The following is a 26,906-nucleotide window of genomic DNA, read 5'->3' as shown; positions in this document are numbered from 1 at the left end:
AGTATTTATCCGAACAACTTGAAATCAATGATCCAAAGAGATTTATGCAGCCCTATGTTCATTACAGCATTATTCACAATAGCCAGGATGTGAAAACAACCCAAGTGCCCATCTATAGATGAATGGATAAAGAAGACGTGGTGTGTACACACAATGGAATACTACTCAGCCGTAACAAAAGAAAACTGTCCCATTTGTCTCATATCCTCAACTGGGATAGAACCAGAGGGTGTGATGTTGAGCGAAATAAGCCAGACAGAGAAAGACAGATACTGCATGATTTCACTCCTATGTGGAAGATAAACACATGGATAAAGAGAACAGATTAGCGGTTACCAGAGGGGAAGAGGGTTGCAGATGGGTGAAAGGGATAAAGGGGCACATATATATGGTGATGGATAAAAATTATAGACTACTGGGGGTGAGCATGATGAAGTGTATCCAGGAACTGATAAACAATAATGTACACCCGAAACTACACAATGTTATAAGCCATTATAATCCTGATAAAATTACTTGGAAAAAAAAGAAAATGAAAAGAAAAGCCACAGAATGGGAGAATGTATTTGAAAATCACATACCTGATAAGGGACTTGTATCACAATATATAAAGGACTATTACAACTCAATAACACAAAGACAAATAACCCAATTTAAAAATGGGCAAAGGATTTGAACAGACATTTCTCCAAAGAAGATAAACAAATAACCTATAAACACATGAAAAGATGCTTGCCATCATCAGTCGTTAGGGAAATACCAAATAAAACTACAATGAAATCCCACTTCACATCCACTAGGACAGATATATATTTTTTTAAAAGACAGACAAAAAATGTTATTGAGGACGTGGAGAAATTGGAATCCTACATTGCTGATGGGAATGGGAAATGCTGCAGCTGGTTTGGAAAACAGCCTGGCAGTTCCCAAAAGAGTTAAACATAGAGTTACGTATGACCCAGCAATCCTACTCCTAGGTGTGTACCCAAGAGAAGTGAAAACATATGTCCACATAAAAATTTACGTGTGGGTGTTTACAGCAGCATTATCCATAATAGCCAAAAAGCGGAAACAAGCCAAATGTCCATCAACTGATGAACAGATAAACAAAATGCGGTCCATCCTTACAATGGAATGGTATTCAGCCGTAAAAAGGAATGAAGTTCCGATACACACTGCAATGTGGATGCATCCGGTAAACAGTATGCCAGGTGAAAGGAGCCAGTCACACGCGAGTACACTGTACGTGATTCCGTTCATATGAAATGTCCAGGAAAGGCAAATTTATAGACAGAAAGTAGACTAGGGGCTGCCTAGGGCTGAGGCAGGGGACTGGAGCGGGAAGTGGGAACTGACTGCTAATGGGAATGGGGTTTTTTTCAGGGGGGCCAAAAACGTTCAAGACTAGAATGTGGTGATGGTTGCACAAATAACTAAAAACATTAAATTGTGCACTTAAATGGGTGAATAATATGGTGTTGAATTATATCTCAATAAAGCCATTAAACTATTTATATTACATTCAGTCTCTTCACTCTAAGAAAGTAGGAAAATAAATTGAAAATACTTTTAGAATCTCCCTTATAGAAGAATAGTTTACATAGATAGTTTACGTACTTTGCTATAAAAAATTACATACTATCTCCGTAAACTACAAAATAGTTTACGTAGATAACGCCCCCTGAGGGAAGCAGAGCACAGCCCGTCTCCTTAAGGGTGGGATGCGTGTAGTGACTTCATTCCAAAGAGGATGGTGTGGACAGGTCAGAGGAGTAAGTCTACGCAGGAGAAACCTGACGAACACGACCTCAGCCGGGCGATCGAGGTCGACACTATCAGTGAAAGTCATGGCGGCAGCATGTTCCCTGGAAGGGACGTGAGGAGGATGGCGTTGTTCTGTGGTCCTCCCCAAACTTACAACCTCAGTCTAACCAGGAGGAAAAAATCAGACAAACCCGAATCGTGGGACAGTCCACAAGACACCTGCCCAGTACTCCTCTACACTGTCACAGTCATCACAAATGAGGAAAGTCTGAGCCAAGGGGAGCCTAAGGAGACGTGGCAAGAAACATAAGGTGGTCTCCTGGATGGGGTCCTGGGCCAGAAACAGGACGTTAGGTGAAAACTAAAGAAATCCAAATAAAGCATGGACTGTAGTTAATAATAATGACCAGTTCAGTAATGGTGACAAATGAATCACACTGATGAAAGATATTAACAATAGGGGGATCCGCGTGCAGGCTACACAGGAACTCACTGTAACGGTCTTTGCAATTTTCTGTAAATCTGAAACAATTCTAAAGCAGAAAGTTTAGTTAAAAAACTCATTTGGAGGCAGCATGTAGCATCTAGCTTCACGGCTCTCTAGCTGTGTGAACTGGGAAAGATATTCACCCCCTCTGGACCTGATTTCCCCATCATCAGTTAAAACAGTTATGTCAAAATCTCAAGCAGTTGTTGCAGGATCCTAATGAAGCAAACTGCAGGAAAGAACTTTGGGAAGTGAAATTCCTTCCAAAATAATCCACTGAAAGAGGCTTAGCTTCGGTGAGCTACAAAAACACGCTTGTTTCCCTAAGTTAGTACATTTTAGCGGGCCTATGCCTCCAGCCACCTCCAGGCAGGCTGCGTTTCTCTTTCCTCCTTGCCGTCCATACACACAGTCTTCCCTCTCAGGACCTGCGGTGGCTTCCCCTGCAGTCTGCTCTCCCCACATCCTCACTGGAAGCCAGCTGTTGCACCCTCCAGCTGGTCGGGGGGCCTTCGCATATCAACTTCTGGACGAGGCACCAGTGGTGGGCTTGCTGCCCCAGGCTGATGGCCAGGGCTTGCTGGAGTGAGGATGGTGAGGTATGGACTGGGGCGGGCTGAACTTGGCTTCACCCCGCTGCACGTCATTTCTGACCTAGGAGCACCCCCGTCCTGGGTCCCCTCCAATCCCTGCAGTTGGCAGGCAGGGTCCTGGCCTGCAACTCTTAACTGCCCAACTGTGAGCCACAAGAGGACACTAGTTTTCCCCAGTCAGTCAACTGTCTACAGAGCCTCTCCTTGGAGAGGAATGGAGTGAGCAGAGCTGGCCCTGCCCCAGCACCTGCCCCAGCTGCAGCTGCCCCTCCAGGGTAGACGCGGGGAAGGATGCCCAGGGTCTCTTCATCTCTCTTCTGCTGCTCCTCGCTCATCACTGCGCCTTGGGTCGGAGAAGCTGCAGGTTTACCGCCCAGGGCATCAGCGGGAGTGAGAGGGAACCTCCCCCAAGGATGCGGCAAAGGTCCCAGCTCTCCCTCTGACCCCCTGGCCTTCCTGCCATGCCCACTCCCAGGCAGCGCCCAGGAAGCCAGGGCGGAGTCAGGACAAAGGGCCGCGGGTGCTGGCGCACCAGCTGGGGAGGCAGTGCCAGGGCTTCCTGGCGGAGGCTGGGCTGGGCAGGACACCAGCAAAGTGCAAGTCACGGTGAGCTGGGCACTGGCAACCTGGCAGCAACCCACCCGAGTCACCGCCTGGTCCAGACCCAGCCGCGGAGCCCCCCGCCGACCACCCCACCGCCAAGAAGGGAGACAGCTGGGCACGCGGAGGGCACTCCAAGGCCCGCCGGCCACTGCTCTCCTGCCCTCCCCGAGTTTGGGAACCACACCAACTCACAGCAAACCTATCAAGTACGACCCCATCACACTTGAAGTATATTCACTCTAAAAATGGCAAGAATCTTCCCATTTTATTTCTGCACAATAATCGCACAAATATAATTCTACAAACGTGCATAAATGTGATGAATGTTTTTTAGAGCAGCCTTTCTTTTCCACGCTCAGCTGCCTCCTCCTCAATGTCAGTGCCCGGTAAAATTCTAGTATGTTTTCCCTGAGTTTTTCTCAATGCTCCTATAATGTACGATGATAAAATTAAAATATACGACCCATTGGGGTTGTCATTCTTTTCAAAAATAGAGTCTGATCAAACTCACGCTTCTGCGCCTTCTCTTCCCGTTCAGTGGTGTGGGCACAATCTCTCCAAGGCCGCTGGACAGCGGGAATCCACTCCACCCATTCTGGCGGCTGTTTAATATTAGTACTAATAGTGTTTAATAAGCACATGGCCGTAACAGTCTCTGCTGATGGGAAAACACTTTGCTTCGGGTTTTTCACCAATGCTCCATCAGCTTCCTTGAGCTTACCGGTTTTTATTTCTTTGTAATAGATTCACAGGGAAATTGGCTTTTTAATTTCACAGGTGCTGCCAGATGGCCTCCCAGGAGAGCACCCCTCTTCGGGGCCCGCAAGGCCGTCAGGGCCCACCGAGGCCCGGTCAGCCCGCCGGGTGCCACGTGCTCCCTGTTCCCTGGCCGGGGTTTCCCCGCCCTGGGCGAGCCGAGCCGTCCCACACATGCCTTCGTGCCGAGACGCCCGGCTGGCCCGCATCCTCTGGGTGCTCTGTGCTATCCTCTGGGTGCTCTGTGCTGTCCTCGCCAGTGTTTAAGAGCTCTTCGGACGATAGCCCTCTGAGTTACTGGTATTTTCCTTACTCTGTCATTTGTCCCCTGACTGTGTCTGTGGCTCCGCGCGCTCTAGAGAGTCACACAGAACTCTCCGACCCTAGTTTGGGCGAGGAGGGCCCCCTGCAGTCCTAGGCTGTTCCTCCCATCTCTAGATGGCCTGGTAAGACTTGCATCATTTTATTATTCACTCCGAGCTCATCAAGAAATTGTTTTACATGCAAAGCAAGATGGAAATCCACGTTTATCTTCTTTTAGATGGATAACCTGTTGTGCCAACACTGTTTAATAAAAACACTGCCACCAACAGTAAGGACAGTGCTCACTGAGCCTTCATGCCGTGCACCTTCCAGGCATTCGTTCTTCTAATCCTCACAACCACCCAAGAGGTGGGAACTGTTATTATCTCCATGGTATGGAGGAGGAAACTGAAGCACAGAGAGGCTAAGTAATTGGCCTAAGGCCACACAGCTAGTCGGTGATAGAGCCAGGTTTGACCCAAGGCATCTGACTTCAGCGTGCCCCTTTGGGAGGCTCATACGCTTCTGCCTCCTCCATTTCCTCCGGCTTTTCTAACTTGTTGCCATAGCGTTGAATAGTTTCCTCAAAATTCTTTTAATCTCTCCTGAATCTGCAATTATGTCTGCTTCTCATTGCTAACCTTGTATGCTCCCGCTATCTCGTTTTCCCTTTACCAAGAAAAGTGCAAGTCACGATGAGCTCGGGTTTTCCTGTTTATCACATTTGCAAAGCCCAGTCCACGCTCAGCCTTTCTAACAGAAAGATGAATGTAAACTTGAATTTGGTTTTCTAATTCATTAATTTCTGTTTTTATCTTTATCAATTCCATCTCCTTACTTTCTTTTCGTACTTAAACTGAGTAAGTAGGTCTTTTTATTTTTGTCCTGTTTTAATACCAAAGGCATTTAAGTCTTTAATTTTCCACTGAATGTGGTTTTGCTGTATCCCAGAGGTTTGGGAATGAAGCGTTCTTATTTTCATTGCTTTCCAATAGTTTTCAATTTAATTTTCCTCTTACTGTCCTCTCTACGTGTTTTCTAGAGGTATGTTTCCTAATGTCAAAGCAGTTAATATTATATTCACATCTTTATTATCTATTACCAATTTTATAAGATTATGATAAAAATATGGTCTTTTTCTTTACTTTTCTGTATTGGTTCGGGTTTTCTTTGTGGTCAAACAGATAACGTTTGTAGCAGGTCCAGGGACCTATGCATAGGATGTCTGTTTTCTCTTCATAGAGGAAAGAATCCCCACCTATTAAATCTAATTTAGTGACCATTCCTGCATATCGTTCCTTTTTATTGACTTGGTCTAATGCTGAGAAATGTGTATTGAAATCTCTCACTGTAAACATATTTTTGTCCAACTCTCTGTACACTTCTAGTACTTTTGTTTTGTGTGTTTAACCACATTTTGCTTAGTTCATACAGGTTTAGACTGATCTTTACAACTTTTGCTTTTCATGTTCACATGTCCGCCTTATCTGATGTTAACGCTACTGGCCCCACCTGATTTCTGTTTGCGTCTGTCTGCACACCTAATTACTTCCAGCCTTTCTTCATCCTGCTGCTTTGCATGCATTTCTTGTAAACAGCTTAGAGCTCAGGTTTGTTTCATCCGCCATTCTGACAGGCTCTCCCTTTCAGTGGAATGACTGACATACTTGATACGATTCTTTCTGTTTTCTTCATCTTTGCTACTTACATTGTTCTCTTCTCTCAGATGGGTAACCACTCATTTCCGTTCCCCTTGTTAATTTGGAAGCTCTTCTCCACTTTCCTATGGCACAGACGGTTCCCTCCCCTGTCCTGCTCTCAAAATCAGATGCTCATTTTTCTACAATTAAGTGAAAGCAAAATACCAACTGTTTCCCCGCTCGGCTCTGTGCCTCCCCCGACCCAAGAGAGGGCTCTAGGATCCCCTCCCTGCCTCCTCCTCTCCCCACCCCAGGCCAGGGTCATGACATTACTGCTCCCCAACCCCACATCTGTACCTTTGGTTTCTCATCTCCCCTTGGAGAGTTTCGTATTTTTAATTCTAGATGAGTATTTGGACCAAGTGAAGTATGAATACAAAATGAGTTTCTAAAATTTGTTTTCAATTACTGCCTCCAACTGTGCCTCATCAAATCTTTATTTTCCATCCCTTCAAATATTCCAAGCAGCTCCCATCACTTCCTGGTCAATTTCCGGTATCAAAAAGCTCAGTCCAGACTAATTTAACACTAATCCCAGCGAATGCTCGTCCACCTAGCTTAGGTCTGGCCTGTGGCCCCAGGGACGGGGTCAGGGTCTCACGTCCCCTCCTCACACCATGCCTCCCCAGTCTCCCTCTCCCCCAGGCCACTGGGGCTGGCAGGAGGAAAGTGGACAGGGGCCAAGTCTTCTCACTTCACCGGTGCTCCTGACGGCCTGTGCAGGTGGACGTCCCCGGGCTCGCAGGAGCCCCTGCAGCTCTTGCCCACTGCACAGTTCCCATGAAAGGGAGAGAGCTTTCCGCAGTCCCTCAGCTCCTGCCCCACGCTTCACAGTCCCATCCACTGGGGTCCCCTCGTCTGGCCAGCAGCTCCCCAGGATCAGGAGGACAGTCAGCCCCAGCAAGGGCCGGCACCTCTCCTTGCCCAGCCATGTCTCTTCGGTACTTTTTTCCTAGCTAAACCACACAGAGGGGAGCTCAGCAAGTCTCCTGCATGAGGAGACATCCCAGCAGGCAATGCAACGCCACTCCCCTTCTTGTAGGCACCCCGATCTCTATCAGGGACTCTCTTGGAGCCCCCTCAGTTGGCCGGGAGGGGTGGCAAATCCATCTGTTGAGGGAGGGCTGGGGAGGAAGGAAAAAGGCCACAGCACCCTCCCCTTAGCCTCATGATTCCCTCAACTCTTACAAACGCTCCAATGTCTAGTTTTCTGTTTGCACGGCAGAGAGATGCTGGAGATGGAGGGAGCCAGACCTGCTCTCTCACCCTTGGGAAAGGTCTCCACAGGGAAGAGGGCCCAGAGCTCACAAAGGAAGGACGGAGCCCAAGAGGATGGGGCATTGCAGGCCCTGGGACCCTTGGCTGGGGCTGGAGAGCTGGTGAGTCCCGCAGGTGACCCCCAGCCTGGAGCATATGCCATTTTCTCCTGTGTCTGAGGAGCCGGCAGCTGCTTGCGGGACCACTGAGACACCTCCAGAGCACGTGGCCCATTCCAAACCATGCGCACAATATACACACAACGGAATATTACTCAGCCTTAAAAAGGAAGGAAATTCTGACACATGCTGCAACATTTGAACCTTGAGAACACTCTGCTAATGAAATAAGCCAGTCACAAAGGGACAAATACTGTATGATTCGCTTATTTGAGGCACCTAGAGTCGTCAGATTCACAGAGACAGAAAGTAGAAGGGTGGGTGCCAGGGCCAGGGGGGAGGCAATGGGGAGTTAGCGTTTAATGAGGACAGAATTTCGGTTTGAGAAGATGAAAAGAGCTCTGTGAACAGGTGGAGCCGATGGTAGGACAACAGCGTGACTGTGCTTAATGCCACTAAACTGTACATGTTAAAATGGTTAAGATGGTAAATTTTATGTTGTGAAATAAAAATTTAAAAAAAAATTTTTTTTAATCCCATCCACATGGACCCAGTAACGCAGTGAATCCGTCAACACCATTCACTGAGCTCCCGCTGGGTGCCTGCTGCTCAAGCTACAGTGGAAAACAGGGCAGAGGTGGCCCCTGCCCTCACGGACGTGCCACCCAGCAGGGAAGGCAGAGGTGGGTGTGCCAAGAAGTGCAGAGTCGCCCAGGGAAGGGCCGGAGGACCAGCACCACACCGCCAGCATGCCTAATACAGAAACCCAAGACTGGAGAGATGCGCCAGAGTCAAGGAAGCGGCCCAGCACATATCCAGGTGCAACCCAACTCCAGCGTTAAGGGTACAAGGCTGGACTTGCCAAAGACACGCGTGGAGAATGATACAGCCAGGACAGTGGGAACCTCAGGGGCAGGGAGCGAACAGACCAGGCGGACGCACAGACGGCTTTCAATGTATTTAATTTCTAAAGCTGGGTGGAGGGAACACAGGTGTTTGTCAAATATTTTTTATACATAGTCGTACGCCCGAAACATTTCATGTTTTATAATTAAGATTAATTTTAGAGCAGTTTTAGGCACAGCAAAATTGAGGGGAAGGTACAGAGATTTCCCATGTACCTCCTGCCCCCACGCATGCACAGCCTCCCCCGTTATCAACATCCCCCCCAGAGCGGGGCATTTGTTACAGCTGATGAACCCACCTGGACACGCCATCATCACCCGGAGTCCGTAGCTGACATTAGCTCTTGGTGTGCACATTTTGTGGGTTTTGACAAATGTATAATGACATGTATCCGCCGTTATAAACATCACACAGAGTATTTTCACACCCGAAAGAAGAAAAAGGGAGGTTTTAAGGTGTGTGCAGGATGTCCAAGTCTAAATGTCCGGACGCGGTCGTTGAAGCGTGAGCTGAGTCAGAGCCCCAGCATGAGAGCAGAGACATGGTCTGCACTGCGGAGTGAAGCCAAGGTGGGGCAGCCTGAGAGCCAGAAGAGAAAACAGAATAGAATTACAAAAGCCCGGGAGAGAAAAATTCCCAGGGCCAGGGTGTCAATGGGCTGGAAATCTACTGGTGGGCCAGGTCAACCAAGCCCAGAGAGGGTGCACAGAGGCAGGTGCACGGAGGCCATGGGGAGAGCGGCTTCAGCATACCAAGCCTGCGGTGATTTATCGGATGGAACCCAGGAAGTGAGAGAAGACCCATTTAGGCACCAGCAGCCTCGCTGGGGCGTCACTTATGCTAAACACAAAACTGGAGAAGCCCTCGGGCGGGAGAGGACCGGTCGTTAAATAAATGAGATACAGCCACTGACGAAGCCTTCAGACCCTTAGAAAGGGCAGGTGTTGTTCACAGTATGTTCATTCGTAAGAGAAGCAGGCTTTAAAGTAGCATATTTTCTATGATGCCATTTTTGTAAAAATGTTTCCCACAGGGGAAAAATAATGTGGGCAAGATGAACTAAAATGTTAATACAATCTCTGAGATTATGGGAAGTTTCTTCTCTTTTTGCTTATTTGTACTTGCAAAGGTTTCTGCAAGGAACACATAGTGCTTAGAAATGGAAAACGGAGGAGGAGGAGTAAGGGGAGGAGGAGAGCCTTCCAGGTGGAAGCAGGCCTCCGAGGGTTCCCGCTGTCAATTCCCGGGACGCTGAGAGAAAGGGGGCCCGGGGTGGAGCGGCGCTGTGCACCCCGCCAGCCAGCGCCCGGCTCCCGGGCCCTCACGACGCGCCGGGTCCTGGCAGAGCGGACCGGTCAGCTCTGCACAAGCTCCACGGAGGCGGGCAGGCCGGTCAAGAAGCGGCGATCTGCGGAGGAGGGGCCGGGCGGCGCGGGCGAGGCGGGGCCCGCGGGCAGCCTGGGGTGGAGACGCCGAGCGCAGAGGCGCAGGGGCCGGGAGGCTTGGGGCTGGGGGCGGCGGGAAAGGGGCCTGGGCAACGAGGGCACCTCCGGGGAAGAACTGGGGGCGAGGCCGCTGGCCACACCTGCTGGGGCGCCGTCGGGGGGCGCGGGGACCCGGGCGGCCTGACGCCGCGAGCGCGCTGCCCTCCCTCCCTCTCCAGCCGGCGGCTCGGCCTGTCCGCGCCCCGCGCGCCGCACTTCCCTCCTCTCTCCTCCGCGGCTCGAGGGGGACACCAGCCACTGACCTCCCCTACCTGTGCTCAAGACAGCACGCCCCAGACACACGCCACACACACAGACACACACTCACACAGACCCAAAGACACACATACCACACACGTAGACACACAAAGACGTGCACACACCACACACACACACCCACACCACGCACGCACACACCACACACACACAGATGCATACACATGCACACCCACACTCAGACCACTCATGCACACATCACACATATCACACTCATACACCACCCACACACACACCCACACACACCATACACAGACATGCACAACACAGACACACCACACACAGACATACACACTATACACACATAGACACACACCATAGACACACACATACCACACACAGAGACACACACAACACACACACACACGCAGACCCGTGCACAAACTCACTCGCACACCACACACACAGACCCACACTCACACAGATGCCCACACACAACAGAGACACACACAAACACACATAGACACACACCAGATACCCACACCCAATACCCATACACCAACACCCACAATATACACACACACAACACAACACATAGACACACAGCACACACACAGGGCCACTTGCCCTGAGGCCCTCTTACCGTCCAAATGAGGACTCAGACACCACTTGAGCTGTTCACCTCCTCATGGCCAAGTATCCTCGGAGCCCCAGCTCATCCACTGCCCTGCACCCGCACCCACCTGCTCAGCGCTGCCAGCCCCCTGCCCAGCCCAGCCGCCCAAACCTCTCTCCCGGGCCCTCTGAAGAGCATGGTTGCCCTGCTCCATGTCTGAACGAGAAATCCAGTTTGCCCCCAAGGCAAAGAACACATCCCCTGCAGCCCTCGCACCCTTGCCGCGGGGGAGGATGGGGCTCCTCCTCCTGGCTCCTCCCGTGCTCCAGACCTGGGTTAGTGCTCTTCTCCCTCACAATCCCAGCTCCTGGGCAGCAGCCTTCCCTCCCTCTTCCTCCCAGGGTCGGCCGTCTGGGCTCCGGGGCTGCGCACCGCGGGGGCTCCAGCCAGCCCGTGGGCGCTGTGGCGGCTTCCATCTCTACCCTAGGGCTTCTCAGTTCTTTCATTGCATGCACTGACCTGTTCCTCCATTCCATCTTCGCCTCTCACTATCACAGTCCTACTTTAGAACGTTTCTCTTTTTACTGTGAAAACTAGGATAAAAAGAAAAGATACGTTTTGTTCTCTCATAACTGATGATGCCTATCTGGGACCAGGCTGGAGCCAAGGGACCAACACTGGGAAACAAGCACCCTGTTTTTCCATGTATACCCACTGTGTGTGCCTGTGTGGGTAAAGCACACAACATAAAATTTACCATCGCAACCATTTGAAGGGTACTGTTCAGTGCTGTTAAGTACGTTCACATCATTGTCCAACCATCACCGCCAATCCGTCTCCAGAACTCTTTCCTCCTTCCCTGACTGAATCTCTGTCCCCATTAGAGAACTCCCCTCGCACCCCGCCAGCCCCTGGCCCCCAGCCCTCTACCTTCTGTCTCTATGAATTGACGACTCTAAACACCTCCTATAAGTGAATCATACATTGTTTGTCCTTTTGGGTCTGGCTTTACTCACTCAGCATAATGTCCTTGAGGTTCATCCATGTGTCAGGATTCCTTCCTTTTTTAAGGCTGAATAATATTCCAGTGTATACATACACCACATTTTACTTGTTCATCTGTTGATGGACACTTGGGTTGCTTCCATGTTTTAGCTACTGTGAATAAGGCTGCCATGAACATGGGCGTACAAATACCTGTTTGAGTCCCCACTTTCAATTGTTTGGGGTACACCCCCAGAGCCAGACTTGCCGGATCATATGGTAGCTCTGAGTTAAACTTTTTGAGGAACCTCCATACTGTTTCCCACAGGGGCTGCCCTGTTTCACATCCCCACCAGCAGCGCCTCGGGGTTCCAACTTCTCACATTCTCACAAACACTTGTTTTCAAGCAGATGATTCACTCATTACAGTGGACCGGTGGGGCTCAAGCTATTGAAAACCGACTCTCCTCTCCTTTCCCCACCACCCTGGGGAGCTGGTTCTTCCTGGGGCAAGTCCCGTGACGTTCGCGGTTACTCTGACCATGAATGACTACCCCATTTCAGTTGGGTGGGAAAATGCCAGGTCAGGTAATCCGTTGGCCCTCCGTCGTTGGTGGTTGTGACAGCCATTCCCTTGCACAGCGTGGGCCCACCTCAGCCGCAGATACTGGTGTGCGGAAGGGGGCCGGGTGGGCTTCTCAGGCACCCCAGCTCGATCCTTCCCCTCCTCCTCCACACCCTGCTGACCTCCGGCCCCACCAGGATTGCAAAGTGAAGACAAGCAAGGAGTCAGGGAGAAGCTTTCTTGTCTGCACGGTCTGAGGGGCTTTCCTCTGGCAGATGTCAAAAGCTTGCTTTCTCTCAAGTGGCAGATTTGGAGTGCTCCCTGACCCCCTCTCCCAGGGACCACTGCTCCCCTTTCCCTTGACGGAGGAGACTCCATCTCTCTGGCAGATGGCTCTACTCCTCCCCCTGCCCTTAGCCTCCGACGGAATGCCTCCATTTTATCTGCCAAGGACCCCTTACACCAACCCAGACAGGATCCCAGCTCTTCCCATCAGGCCCACAGCCCACATATCTCCGCGTGACACGCCCATGCAGCCTTTGGCCATACGAAGTATTTCAGAGCAGCTGGCCACGTTATGAACTCCTGGCCATTTGATTGCTCAGGTGTCAGACACTAGCATGTCCCCCAAGCTTCAGAAGATACACAGGTCCCCCACAGGTCCTGCTGGACAGGGGTGCGAGCAGCCCTCGGGCCTCCATCTGTGACAGGTGCTCAAAGCAGTCTTGGCCGAAGCTCCCTCCAAAGGAACCTGAGATAAAGGTTCATGGGCAGCGACTTCACTGCGGACCATGATGCCAGGGGGAGGGCGGGCCAGTGAGTCAGGGAAGGAGGAGAGCCGACCGAAGGACGAGTTGCTGAGTTGGTGACCACTTGATCCTGGCTGCTGGTCTCTGTGGGACCATCTGAAGACCACTCTTCTTGAAATGCATCAGGACCAGCCTGGCTGGCCTCCTCAAGGGGTGGTGGCACACTGAGGTCAGCGGTGGTCCCTGCTGCTAGCAGGCTGAGCAGTAGCAAAATCGGCCTGCTGGCCCATGGATACCACCACCAGCTTGTTATGGGCTGATGGTGCAAGCACCAGGCAGGCCAAGGACAGAGGCTGGTTGACCTGCACTGGACTCTCTACGGGTTTGGTTACTGCCCCCTCTGGTGGCCACTGACGTGAAATACAATTCTTCGTGCCCACTTCCTGGGTCATCCATATCCCCCTTCGCCAGATCTCCTTGACTCCAGTTTTCCAGTCCTGCTTCTTCTAAGGCCTCTGACCACTCAGTAAAGCCATTCACCACTGTCCGTGTGTCTGTGCGGGCCCTTACCTCAGACCTCTTCTCTCTATATACAGAGACAATGACCAGGCATGCTGCTCGAAGCTCTGCCCACCTTGCAAACAGGGTCTTAGCTGTGACCCTGTCACAGAACCACACTGGACCTTAAAGGAGAAGCAAAGAAGTGGGGACCTCAGGGGTCTTCCTCACTGGCACCAGCAGTGGTTGCCACAGATCAAACTCCCAGAGCCGCTGTGGATGCAGGGTACAGCAACACAATGATGTCCTTCCGATGGCAGTTCTGTGGCCCAATCTCTGCTTTTGTTCCCAGTTCCCCAGGCCTCCCCCAAATACTTTTTTACCAATTCCTTTCTGCTTAAATCAGCCAGTAGTTTCTATTTGTGGTCAACTGCAAAAATGGCTGCAGGACTTGCTCCCATCGCTGTGTGCACACAGTTTTGCAATGTATCATTGCCACACTTCCCACCAAGAGATGGAATCTATTCTTCCACTCCTTGAATCTGGATTTGGCCAATGGGTCATCAGCAAATATGACTCAGCAGGGGCTTGAAGAGTGCTGGCATGCTGTGGCTTCCTCTCTTATCCCCTGGAACATCACCACGTAAACGAGGCTGGGCTAGCCTGCCAGATGATGACAGACAGGTGACCAAGTCATCCTTGACGCCCCAGCTAAACATCAGCAAACCTACAAACACAAATGAGGCCATCCCAGACCACTGAGCACCAGCCACACTGAGCCAGACCAGAAGAACTACCAAACCCCACCACAGAATTATGAGCCATTAAATTTTGGAGTGGTTTGTTACACAGCAAAAACTAACTCATACACCACCTCTAGCAATGGAGAACCCAATCTGATACACTCCCACATCCTATTCCTCTCCAGGTCACATTGATTTTAACTCTTCATTCTCTCTTGAAACCATTCATTTTCCTCATTTGAGTAAATTTCAGCTGCTGCCCCTGCCTCCACGTGTGTCCCCTCCAATCTTTACTCCAACCTTACTGTCGGCTCCACCCGCCAATTTAATCCAGCTCCACCTTCTGCTCAAAGCCTTTTAATGGCTGCAAGATGACCTGCCTCAACATACCTCTCCCTCTCACTTTCCACCCACTCTGACCCTCAGTCACACAGTGGTGGTGCCTGAGAGCAACATTCCCTCATGGATAGAACCCCCTCCTTGCTCACACATGCACAGACGTGTGCACAGATATGCCTGAAACAGTGTACGCATGTAAGCAGTCATCAGCTTTATTTGTGCTGGGCTGGGTGTGAGGGCCTGGAATATTCACTGAGCACCTAGTATTTACCAGGCACAATCCTAGGAGCTGGTGACACAGTTAACAAGACTTAGTCCTAATTAATAAGATTCCTGGCTTTAGAGAGCTTACATTTTAGTGAGGTGAGTAGAATAATAAACAAGTAAAAATATAAACAAGATAATTTCAAAAACAGATTACTGTGCTTTAAAAAGCACCAGAGTGCTGGGATAGAGAATGACTCTATTATAGCTTTATAATCTTCATTGTTGTATGTTTCCCCTGCCACAGGGCCTTTGCACATGCTAGTCCCTCTCTTAAAACACTCTCCCCTCCTTTCTTAACCTGGTTAACCCCTACTTATCTTTTCCCGACTTTCTCGAGCCCCCAACACAAGCTTCCATAACAATAACATCATCCATCTCTCTTTTGTGGCATAAATCACAATTGTCATGTTATCAGTCTTATCTAAAGTACGCACCCTGTGAGGGGAGAGCCAATCCTCTTTTGTTCACTGCTATATCTCCAGTGGTTAGCACAGTATCAACGGCCCAGTAGGGGCTTAACAGTTTCAAATGCATGAATGAAGCAGGAGAAAAGTCCAGATTTGAAGCCAAACATTACAGTTCCTTGAAATTTATCCATCAGCCTCTGGCATAGGAAACATCTCACAGGGGAGGAACTCCTTCCCTAGACCCTGCCTCCCACCAGACCCCTCTTCCCTAAATTCTAGGCCTTCACTTCTAAATTCAGTCATAGAGCAACTTGGGGTTTCTCCTTCTACACCCTAGTTGGCTGGAGGCCTTGCCTTTCTCCCCTAGGAAAGTCCCCCCAGGGCTTTGTTTTGTCCTCAACGCAAGAGCATCCCCTGCCTGACTGAAGAGATGAAGGTCCTTGGAGGCAGAAGGCAGAGGGAGATGTCAGGGCAGCCCTCTCCCTGGGGGACCCTCCGTCCCTCCTTCGGGACCAGCCCGACTCGTTACCCGCTTCTCAATGGAATCAGCCCAGGAGGAGATTGGGGGAACCTGTGGGGTGAGTTTCCTTGAGGGAAGGGGGCGCTGGGGCCTCACCTCACCACTTCCCTTAGGAAGGGAGCTGGGCTTCTGGGGAGCCAGGTGACGCGGGCACCAAGGCAGTTCCCGCACGGCGCCTCCGGCTCACGCAGTCTCTGAGGTTTCCCTGGGCTATCAAGGGGCCCTGACAGTGACCAAAGCCGTCGCCTTACTGTCCACTTCACCTGCCGGGCTCCCCTCACCCTCACCAAGACTTTGTTCCCCTCTTGGGGGGCAGTGCAGGAAGCCAGACCCACCCCAGGACCCCACGGGTGCCAAGGAAGCCTCATTCCTGAGGGTGGGCGTCCTCTGTCAGCCGAGGACTAGACTCCCCCAGTGGGATCTGATCCTGCTCTCAGCCCCGGGACAGGGGAGGTGGGCACCCGCAGAGGGCTGCTGTAGGGACCAGTGGGCGAAGGTCGTCTGGGTCTGGCACAAGCTCCTTCTCCAAGACCTGAGAAGCTGCCGAGGTGCGGCCTGCTGCTGACAGTGTGTGGCTGTGGGGATCCAGAGACATATGCTGTCAAAGGAAATTGTTGTTTCAATTTACATACACACCAGGGCTAAAATATACATTTACTTCATGTTTTAAATGCATCAAGAAAATAGAGCTAAGATGTTTATGGAGGACGCGCCCCACAGCAAGGCACTGGAGCTGCGTTCTGCAAAGTCAGTGCACCCACGCGGCCCTGCTGAGACGAGGCAGGGCCCGAGGACAGGCTCCCGGCCGCGTCTGGAACAGATGCTCACCATAGCAGTCAGGGCAACTCCAGGCAGCTGTCTCCAAGAACAGGGCACCCAGTCCAGCCCGAGAGAGGAGAGCAGTGCAGATTTTCAGTATTAAAAGCAAAACTATCACCACTGATTGAACATTTGGTAAGTGCCAATGATTATGCCGAGGGTATTTTCCCCCAAAAAATTGAATTAGAAGGTACTACTTTGCTTTCCCTTAATGAATGAAAAAAAAAAAGAGGCTCAGGAAGGTGAGGTGACTTGCCTAAGGCCACACAGCAAGAGTAAAAAGTAGAGTACCTCACTTGTCAAAGAACCAGAAAAACAAAATTGTTCCAAAACTAAGGATTGTGCAAATTTTGCACCCTGTATATTTGCTAACAGTTTAATGAATTGTTTAAAAGCAGAACTGTCACCCAGTACTCTGCTTCTGACCCACTGACACTTCACATGCATGTTGACGGGACCCACTGGACACCATGGATAGGCAGGGAAAACCGCCACCCAGAGGGTACCGTGGACGCATCCCTGTCATTCTCACTTGCCTCTGGAGGCCTGTCTCTTCTGCTAGTAATCTTGTGCCGGGGGCCGGGAAACCGCCGTACAAATTAGCAATAGTTTTTATATTTCTAAATGGATAGAAAAAGTAAAAAAGTATTTTGTGACACCTGAAAATCATATGAAACTCAATTCCAATGTCTGTAAATGAAGTTTTATTGGAACACAGCCATGTTCCTTTGCGTGCTGTCAGGGCTGCTTTTCACTGTCCAACAGCAGAGCTGACTAGCTGCAACAGAGACCAGACAGTCCTCAAGACCGAAAATACTATTTGGTCCTGAACAGAAAAAGTTTGCAAACACCTGCTATCTTGGACTGTCCTGTCCCAGATTTTCTCTGCAACATAATGTTATGAGGAACATATGATGTTTTTGTGACCACGTGAAAGGAAACTGATTTTTACCAAAAAACTGCTTACGTAATAAGCACCGTTTCCCAAATATACTTGTTTTCATATCCTTTCTGAACTGACATGCTTTCGTCACACTGCTAGCTCCTTTGTTAGCAAGTTAATAAATGTTGGTATGTGCTTGAGAGCAACTTGTCTAAGAAATGTTATTTTTGCACATTCTCAGCAGAAAGGCGGGTTCACATCTCCAAAAACCAAATGCGACAAAGAGAACGCAGCACGTGACTGATGAAAGGAAGAAACAGAAGTCGCTTCTGACCAGTCTTTGTCGTCAGTGGAGAAGAAAGGATGCACCCAGGTCCCTCAGACCTCAGCCTCACCCCACGGCCGCCATGACGACCACCAGTCACACCACCAGTGTCTATTCAGGGCTCAGCACGTGTCAGGAACTTGTGTAAGCATTTTCCATGGACTGTTCCATTTAATCCTCACAAGAAACCTGAGAGGCAAGTTCAATCACGATCTCCATTTTACAGACAAGGAAAGTGAAGCCCGGAGAAGCTCAGCATCTTACCCATGTCACAAAGTCAGTACACATGGGATGGTGACACTGGGACATGTGGCCAGGGAAGACAGGGACACCAAGGCCTCTTGAATCCACTTCTCTATCCTGAGCTGGGTGACTCAGAGGGTTATTCTCGGGCCCGTTGGCCCGTCCATGCTGGGGGCTTATTTATTCTGCTGCTCACCACTAGGCTTTGACCGGTCATGGGGGGGGAGGGGGTCAGAAGCAAAGGGAATTTCCTTATTTTCTCCTCACATCTCCCCCCACCTTAACTTCCCTTCATATGTTCTATTTATTGCAAATACCTTTCCTAGTTGCTTATTTGCCTTTTAGAGCTTTTTTCCTATACCTAAAAAATCTTGTTTAAAAAATTACATAATTATCTAAGCTCACGTTTAAAACTACCAACATCATGGACTATAAAGTTAAACATGAGGTTCCTCCATCCCCTACAACAATCTCTACTTTTCAGGGAAGGAGAATGTTATCCCGTGGGACAGCCACAGATATGCATCTTTATCATCTCATAGACACTTCAAATGTATTCAGATCTTCTCTTTTCTAAGTTTTTTCATCATATTTAGGTTTAGAAAAGTCCTACCTAGGGTACAGGTGTGTGGGACTGCTGTTTTCTCTTCACAGTAAAAGGGATTAAAAAGAAAAAACTCATGCCCAAAATATTCTGGGTTTCCACTAGAAACTGTAAATCTACTTTCTACCTTCAATTCAAGGCATTCTATCCCAATTCAGCTGCCTACGCTTTCTGCCCCTATGGGAATTCCTAAATTAGCCATCATCTGGTTTATTTCCAGTGTACAATCCATTCACCCATCGCCTCTCCAGAGACCCTCCAGCTGGCACAGAGCATAGCCTCCGTCAGGGCCCATCAGAACCCCGTCTGCAGGTTTCCTATGGCGCTTCCTAACAGGTGCAAATGTGCCAGGTAGGAAGTCATTTTGTTGTCCAGATGGATGATTCAGGAAAGGCCTTCTGGAGGTCTGCCCCTGCCCAGCCCACTACCTTCCTCCCCAACCTCTCCTTGCAGTAGGGGCGGGGCCCAAATGCTAATGGGTACTCCTGCAACAGACCCTGTGGGCACAGGACACTCAGAGCTAAGTAGGCTGAGGTGGGGAGGGCAGGACAGGACGGTGGAAGGAGCAGCAACTGGTGGTTTGAGACAAAGAAGGCTCTAGTGCCATCCTCCTCCTGGTGCACGCAGGGTGCTGGTGCTGTGTGCTGGCAGGTCTGAGTTGAGAGCGTGAGGCTGCATGGTCACCGTGGGGGCAGACTAAGGAGTTCCCTGTGGAAAGGTCTGTATCTGCCGCCATCCGGGAAAGAACTGCTCCCAGGACGTGGCCAGGGCCTGTGGAGGTCCCCTTGGCAAAAGAGGGGTTGAGGCTCCTCCCATCTGGGACTTGCCCAGTTCCCTGTTCAGTCCCCCTGGCGCATGTAAAAACAAACAGGGACGCTGCAAAGCGGGTCGGTCAAACGCACAAGTTTATTGATCTGTCGAGGAAGCCCTCTCACTGGGGGTTTCAACGGTGGTTTCTGAAACCGACTGCTCCTGAGCTTCAACTCCAGTCCGACAAGCGAGCGGCTGCACAGAGCTGCTGACCTCACCTGCTCTTGAAATGTGCTGCCTTCCACTAGCGAGAAGATGGGTCCGGCATCAGACATCTGCACACCACATGGCGTAAGACTGCCTTCTGTCCCTTCTTCCTGTACACCACGAGAAAGCCGGGACAGAAGGACGCGGGAGTGAGCACATGTGGGACTCCAGGCACACGTGCAGAGAGGACAGCGCTCCCAGCCCAGCAGCGTGGCTGTCCAAAGCCTGGTAGCAGGCTGCTTCCAGCACCATCGGCCCTGTGGCCTTTCTCTTGGGGAAATTACTCTCCAAGACTGTTTTTTCCATCTGTAAAATGAGGCAAATAAGGGTTGACATGAGGATCAAATGAAGTAACAAACATTAGATTGATACAAACATTTCATTAAACTGCATTTCATTAACTTAAAAGGGTAATTACAGGATGTCTGAAAGCAGCGTGCCTGGTGGGTCAGCTGGAGAAGGAGCTCTGTCCTTTCAGAAGTTATCTGAACGAGATAACAAGAGCAAATGTGGTTCCAGTGAGTCCTAAATCCAGGCCTTGCCCCAAAGAAACGCAACACAAATTGTTCTCCTCCTTTCCCCCAAACAAAACAGAACAGCAAGGAGCTGCAGACCAATGACCCTACAACAGCTAACGTCACCAAGGACGATGTGCCCAGTGCTGTTCCAACTTCACACTTGCTTCATTTTTACCCCTACTCTATGAGCTCCGTGCCGTTCCCACTGTCTGACAGATATGGAGAGGTCAGGGAACCTGTCCACGGACACACAGCTAGGCACAGGGGAGCTGGAGCCCCAGACTAAGTGGACCCTTACGCCAAGGAGGTAGAGAACAGTTTTCCACAAACGAGTGCTCAGCTGGTTTGTCTTGTGATGTAAGTAAACTCTCAAAGAGCAGGGCAGTCTCAGAGCAGGATGGTCTCAGCGCTGGGCAGCGCTCATATGGTGCACCCAAGCGTTCTTGCCCAGGACAGGCCAGCCCTGTGTCTCCCTTGTGTACGGACTTCAGGAAAGCCTCTAGGCCAAGGGCAAGGGCAAGGCCCAGTGCTCAGTCACCTCCACAGCCTCCACAGCTCAGATCCACTCCCAGGAAGCTCCTTGGAGGCTGTCGAAAGAGGACACACTAAACAACAAAGATCCTTATGGCACGTTAAAAACTGGGCTAAGAGGCCCTCTGTGAAAAGGGGAAAACCTACAGATTAGTTTCACCTGCACAGAGTGCAGACCGGCCTCACTCAGGACCACGTGTGCCCGTGTCCTTGCCCTGCACAGCCTCTGCAGGTGGCTGTGTGTGGGGCCACGCTGACAGCAGGCCCTCAGCCTCTGATCTTTTCTTTGCTATAGTCTGGTCACTGAATTCACATCGACCCTGCACCTGTTTGACTTCGCCTCTTTCACAAAATCTGAGATTTTAGGGCTGTTGGTCAGTGTCCTGTAGTGCAGGGCTTTTCCAGGTGGATTGCTTCTGATGAGGTTTCCTCTGATTCAGGTGAGGAAAATACCATCTTGACCCCTCTCCCAAAGAAAGTCTTCTCACAAAGGCTTTGACAAAGAAGAAAGAGACTTGGGTAGGCCTCAAGAGCTTCCCTGGCTGAAGATTCAAGGGTCTAGGACCCAGAAGTAAACTGTCTCAAGGCTGTGGAGAGGCGGGCACACATGCTTCTGAGGACATCAGGAGCTCTGAGCAGCAGCTACTCCCAGTCAAGTATGTCAGCAGGCAATCTTCCTAGAGCAATACGATTTGGCTTTGTTCCAGAAAGAATTTAAGACTGATGATGGAAACTACAAGGAGGGAGCTTCCATTAAAAGTGGAAGTCTTGCCCCAAGGCCTGTGTTCAAATGACTTCTCTCACCTCAAGGATTTTTTCAGGTACTGAGTCAATGGCCTCAGGTCCACTGTGTCCAACTCAACTTCCTCCTTATTACACTGTGGAGATTGAGGCAATAAACTCTCCTAGCTCCTCTCACGACTCCAGGAGGGGCAGAATAATCGCTCTCTAGTATTCCTCATGGCCGGGAGAAGGGAGCATGGGACTGTGGGAGGCATCAGATTCAGCACAGAGCACGGCACAGCAAATCCTTACAGCAGGAACAGCCACTGAGCAAATCCACTGATTACTCCTCTACTGAGATGCATATGGTCAATAACGTTCCAAGTTATGGCTTAAATGTAAGTGTCAACTCACGCCTGTGTGGACTGGCTCACTTCTATTTTATGAAATACATGATACGAAATTAAAAAATACTCATGGAAACATAAAGCGTTTGTTTATTATTGCTATAATCAAGGCAAAATCTCTTAAAACAATTGGCCTTGATAACGGAAGTATAATCAGAATCATTATTCATGAATTTACAGTTTGTTCTCCTCTGCTGTTCAGACTTCTCGGTTTCACACACACTATCTACCACAGACCTTTATTACACAAGAGGAAGAATGAACTTGGAAGTCACAAAGCATGGCTTAACCACTTCCCCAGTTACCTGACTTCAGACCAATCACTTACTCTCTATGAACCTGTTTCATCCTGTGTTTAAAAAAAAAATGGAAGGGGAGAAAGGGTCAGAATCAACCCACCCACTTAAAGGATCCATTGAGATAACATGGGTGATATCTGAGAGAAAATAAAGAAAATTGCCCTGTAGACTCAAAAAAAAAACTATACAAAATAGAGTATCACTAACAACAGTGCTTCGAACTCTGAGGGAGGGGCAGGAACCCTCACTAGTCTACATTCCTGGCAGCCTGTGTGACAGTCACCGAGAACCTGAAATCTGGAGCAGGACAAAGAATATTAATGACCAAGCCTCCAAACTCACTGAGGAAGGACCTGGCCTAATAAGCCACGTAATACGGACCCAGTTTTACCCTAGAAACACTTTGTCAGTTTTATTTTACCTTAATATATATCTGTACAGGCAATAATAAAAAGGTTATTACACAACAATTCAGTGAGTTTTACCTAGTTTCAAGAATAATGCATGCAGTTACAAATGAGAGGTAGAAACACTGTATTAAAGACCTAAAAATACAAACATCATATAAATAAATGTTCAAATTAATTGCTGGAATTTCATAGAGATAAATAAGGTAAAAATTACATTACTTCGTCAAAGTAAAGGAAAACCATGTTTTTGTTTGTTTTAATCAGTACACTAAAATTAGATTAATGCCAAAGAGCTTCTGTGCAATTTGTCAGAGTTCAGATTATATTACCTAAAAGGATTAAAATAAAGAGATTAAAACTGGAGAATGGTTTATTCAAGTATTCAAGCAGATAAGTAAAAAAAAAAAAAAAAATCAAATAATATACAATGTAGGAACCATTCCTGGAGGGGTGTTAACTGCCTGCATTCTCCATGACTAGCTATTGGGTGAACTGTCAGGATCAACCTAAAAAATACACAGTAGGCTGAAGAGAGCTGCCCGCTTTCCTAAGAGAAAACAAACTTGATTTTTCACTAACCTCATGTAGAAACTTCACATCACCAACAAGCCTTTTAGATCATCAGCTTTGTTTTGGCCCTATAAAACTCTTGAGAGAATCTCTTGATTGGTATTTTTTCTACTACTGCCCAAATAAACCTAGCCTTTAATAAACCTAGAGGTCACAGGCATCAATGCACATTCTACATGCACAAAAAATGCAACCAAAAGCAAACCACCAGCAACTCAAAAACATCACTTAGCAGATTTGCAGGTGTAGATGGATAGGTCAAAAAAATTCGAAGGTTCACATGAACACAAGCTTTTACCAGAGAAAAGTCCATACAGATTACATGTGAATTCTGGAAAGGGGATGTGTATATAACCAAGTAAAATATTTTAAACAAGTCTATTGTGCCTCAGTTAGTTTCAAACTGTAAAATCCAATACACAGTTGTTTTAATAAATTAGTGCAATATGAAAGATTCTGGAAGATTAACGTGTGTCCATATTAGATCAAATTGAAGATTTCACAATTTCTTCCAAGAGCCATCTTTCGCTGCTTCTTAAGCTATCGCTTTCTGAGCTGGTTAAGGACGCGTGCTCAGATTTAGACAAACTTACCCATGTATCAAACTGCCTGGATGAGATGTAGGTTTTTTCACTTTTATCCCTCAGTAAACATGTGGAATTTCACACATTGCTCTGGTGAACTGAGTGAAGAGCCACTCACTTTGTTTCATTCTTAATTATCCTTAAGAATAACTGTACTGATAATTCTAGTTCTAACGTACATTTATTTACCAAGTTCAAAGTGAGAGCCAAGTGGAATACTCTTGCTTCTGCCCTACAAAGAAAGGGAAGGGGTAGCATCTCTGATAAGGCAGATTTCCTACAAATATGTAGTTTTTGGATTGTTTTCCTTTTTGCAATGACTGCTTGCTCTTTGGTAATCACCAGGTAAGAAACTACAGTTTCCTGGGGATGGGGCAACCGAATCCAAGCTATACTCGCAGACGCATCCCTTCACATCCCACCACTGGTCCGCGGACAAGCCTGCTGCCGCTCACATGGCCGAGGCGCTATAGCAGAGTGCCGACAATCTTCTTTCAATACTAGATTTATCTGGAAATAAAAAAATTAAATTCATAATAAAAATCATTATATTTTTTAAACCAAGGAAAGAAGAACTAATTTTAAAACATCACTATTTCTCTACCTACATCCTCATCTCTGTTCTATCTTTGCCCCAGAGTTAACAGGTCTGAATATTCCTCTTCTTTCTGCCTGGTAATTCTTTAGATATGATTTCTAACTTAGTGCTGCACAGTAGTAAAATTTAGATTAGCAAGTCAAATAAAGAACATTTAGATTTCAACAGCTAGCTTGCTCACAATTGCAAATAATTTGAGACCTACCATCCCCATGTGGCTCTTCAAAATGTGGTATGACCACATATACTCCAAGGAGTCCACCACCTCCTCCTCAAAAATCCTATCACTGGGCTTCTATGTGATAAGTAATAATATTATCCTGGTACGCTATCAATCTCCACTCTGCAGTCTACCTCAAATCTGAAGTACCTAGGCTCTTCATAGGATTCTTCAGTCACTAAGCCCATGAAGCTTAAAATAGTTGCATTTATTGTTATTTAATAACAAAAACAAAGTTCTCTACATACACGAACACACACCCACCACCACAGTAACACAGTGTAGAAATCTAAAGACTGATGACAAAAGCCATCAGCACTTTACCAGCATTCTCTCTAATTCTCACTACAACTGTGCAAGTCAGGCATTGTTCCCTCATCTTTTAGAAGAAGAAACTGAGACCAAAGAAAGGGTAAGTGATTTGCCCAAGGTTGGAAATCCAAGATTCAAACCCAGGCAGTATGATTCCCAACTCCAGGCTCTTCCTACTCTACCTGTAGGAGACAACTAGACTGCCATCAATAAACACACTTGGTTTATTGGTACGTCAACTTACATTTATGTACATTTTCAATATCTGCAGGGTCCTGGAGAATCTTAGTTAGGCCTTCCAAAAGAAGGGCTGCTTTATGGTAGCGATAAACAATATCTTCAGTCTGCTGAAACATCTCATCCAGGGCTGCAGACTGAACCTGGAGCCAGTCAACAAAAATGAGAAGATTCTCAATTTTTCCAAGAAAAAACAAATCCATTTGGTCAATACAGCTTTAAATGGAATCGATCCAAAATTAACACACTTTGACAAAATGATATAATCCACTGAACTATATAAAAATTGAAGATTCATCAGATGAGTGATATAAAGAAGGAGCTTCCTGACAACAGTTATTCTGTGTTTAAACAGCCTTTTCATACTCAGAGATTCATGACTCATAAAACTTACTTCTGAATTGGCTCTTCTACGACTTCACTAAAAAGCTCGTCTTAAACATATACTTTTACACTGGAGTAACTAGAGCACACTAGAGCATTTCATTAAAGTAGATTTTGTTACAGTAAAATAATTAAGTAATGTTAAAAGCCACTTATCAGCCTCTTCTTTTAGTCAAAGGATTTTCTGCTGTAGTCATTCATTCATTCAGAGATACTGACTGAGCACCTACTGAGTTCCAGGTGCTGAGCATACAATGAAGGAACGCTCACAGTCTGGAGGGAGATACAGGCCTGCAAAACATGCCATTCAAATTCCAAGGGATACATGGCATTATAGGAGGAAACCCGAGATGGTACAGAATACACAAGAGGTGCAACTAACCCCACTATGGAAGGAAAAGAAGATTAGGGAAAGCCTCCAAAAGTGATGTCTAAGCCAAGTCATAAAGAAAAAATAGGAGCTATCTAGGTGATGGAAAAGGTGGATAGGGGCTTTCCAGAAAGAGGGGACAGCAGTATTATTCACAGGGTTATCAGTATTTCAGGAGTTTTCCCAATAGCTTTCTAATTTTCTCTTTAATCATTAAATGCTAGGGACTGTCAATAATCCAGTATCCTAATTTACTTGTCAATATGCTCTGTCTCTTGGAAAAAATAATTTGAAGCCACTTACAATAAGATAAATAAATTGGACACAGAACATCAGAGCCAGGAGGAAGAGAAGGAGAAAAGGAAGGAGAAATAAATAACATAAGTGTTAATATCTCTAAGCATGCTTACAATGGGGTTCAGGGCAGGCTGCCCTGAAATATGCCACTTCAGCACATTGATTATTTTGAATTAAAGTTACTTAAAAAACAGCCAGTGCAAGGCCACTGTGACCCTCCTTTATCCCCCTGGAAGCAGGAAATAGATCTCTCCATGTGAAAGGTACCCTCTCTGCACCAGGAGGTAGAGAGACATCCGTATCATCAGAGACAGGGAATGCAAGGCCGACCAGGCTGTGTAACAAACTGCTTAGTCTCTTCCTAATTAGTGCCCAAGCCTAAGTCTCCCTGTCTTGTCACATCTTCACATATTTATTGCTTGTCGAAAAGGTATAAAAGCTGCCTGCTTTGGTCACTTCTTTGGGTCTCATATTCTTATGGAGCCCTTGTACGTAAGAATTAAATTTGATTTTCTCCTGTTAATCTGTCTCATGTTGTTTAATTCTTAGACCAGCCAGAAGAATCTAGAAGGGTAGAAGAAAAATTTTTCCTCCTCACCCTAAGCAGCCAGAGCAAAAGGGGGAACTTATTGAAGTTACATGGTTCCATCGTCAGAAAAGAAAGACGCATCCTAATTCC

General features: G+C 48.0%; 1 protein-coding gene and 1 long non-coding RNA gene across 4 annotated transcripts in view; both read right to left on the bottom strand.

Moving 5' to 3' along the window:
• Positions 1–8,528: 8,528 nt before the first annotated feature.
• On the bottom strand, positions 8,529–11,089 carry LOC138916359 (uncharacterized). The gene is made up of 2 exons (XR_011423565.1): positions 10,832–11,089; positions 8,529–9,067 (listed from the first exon to the last, which is right to left on the bottom strand). It is a non-coding gene; the product is annotated as an uncharacterized lncRNA (long non-coding RNA).
• An 8,549-nt stretch (positions 11,090–19,638) lies between these two features.
• ULK2 (unc-51 like autophagy activating kinase 2) overlaps positions 19,639–26,906 on the bottom strand; it is an 84,630-nt gene continuing 77,362 nt past the window's right edge. For 2 of the 3 annotated variants that reach the window (XM_023653604.2, XM_023653608.2), the window contains exons 26-27: positions 25,184–25,319; positions 19,639–24,319 (exon numbers count right to left, since the gene is read on the bottom strand). In XM_023653604.2, the coding sequence (XP_023509372.1) occupies positions 24,261–24,319; positions 25,184–25,319 (195 nt within the window). In that variant the 3' untranslated portion in view covers positions 19,639–24,260. The remainder of the gene's footprint in view (positions 24,320–25,183; positions 25,320–26,906) is intronic. The other variant, XR_002811719.2, reaches the window with a different exon arrangement.

Source organism: Equus caballus, chromosome 11, assembly GCF_041296265.1.
Source record: "Equus caballus isolate H_3958 breed thoroughbred chromosome 11, TB-T2T, whole genome shotgun sequence".
Taxonomy (NCBI): domain Eukaryota; kingdom Metazoa; phylum Chordata; class Mammalia; order Perissodactyla; family Equidae; genus Equus; species Equus caballus.
The sequence above is the reverse complement of the archived record's forward strand: the minus strand, read 5'-3'. Positions and strand labels throughout refer to the sequence as shown.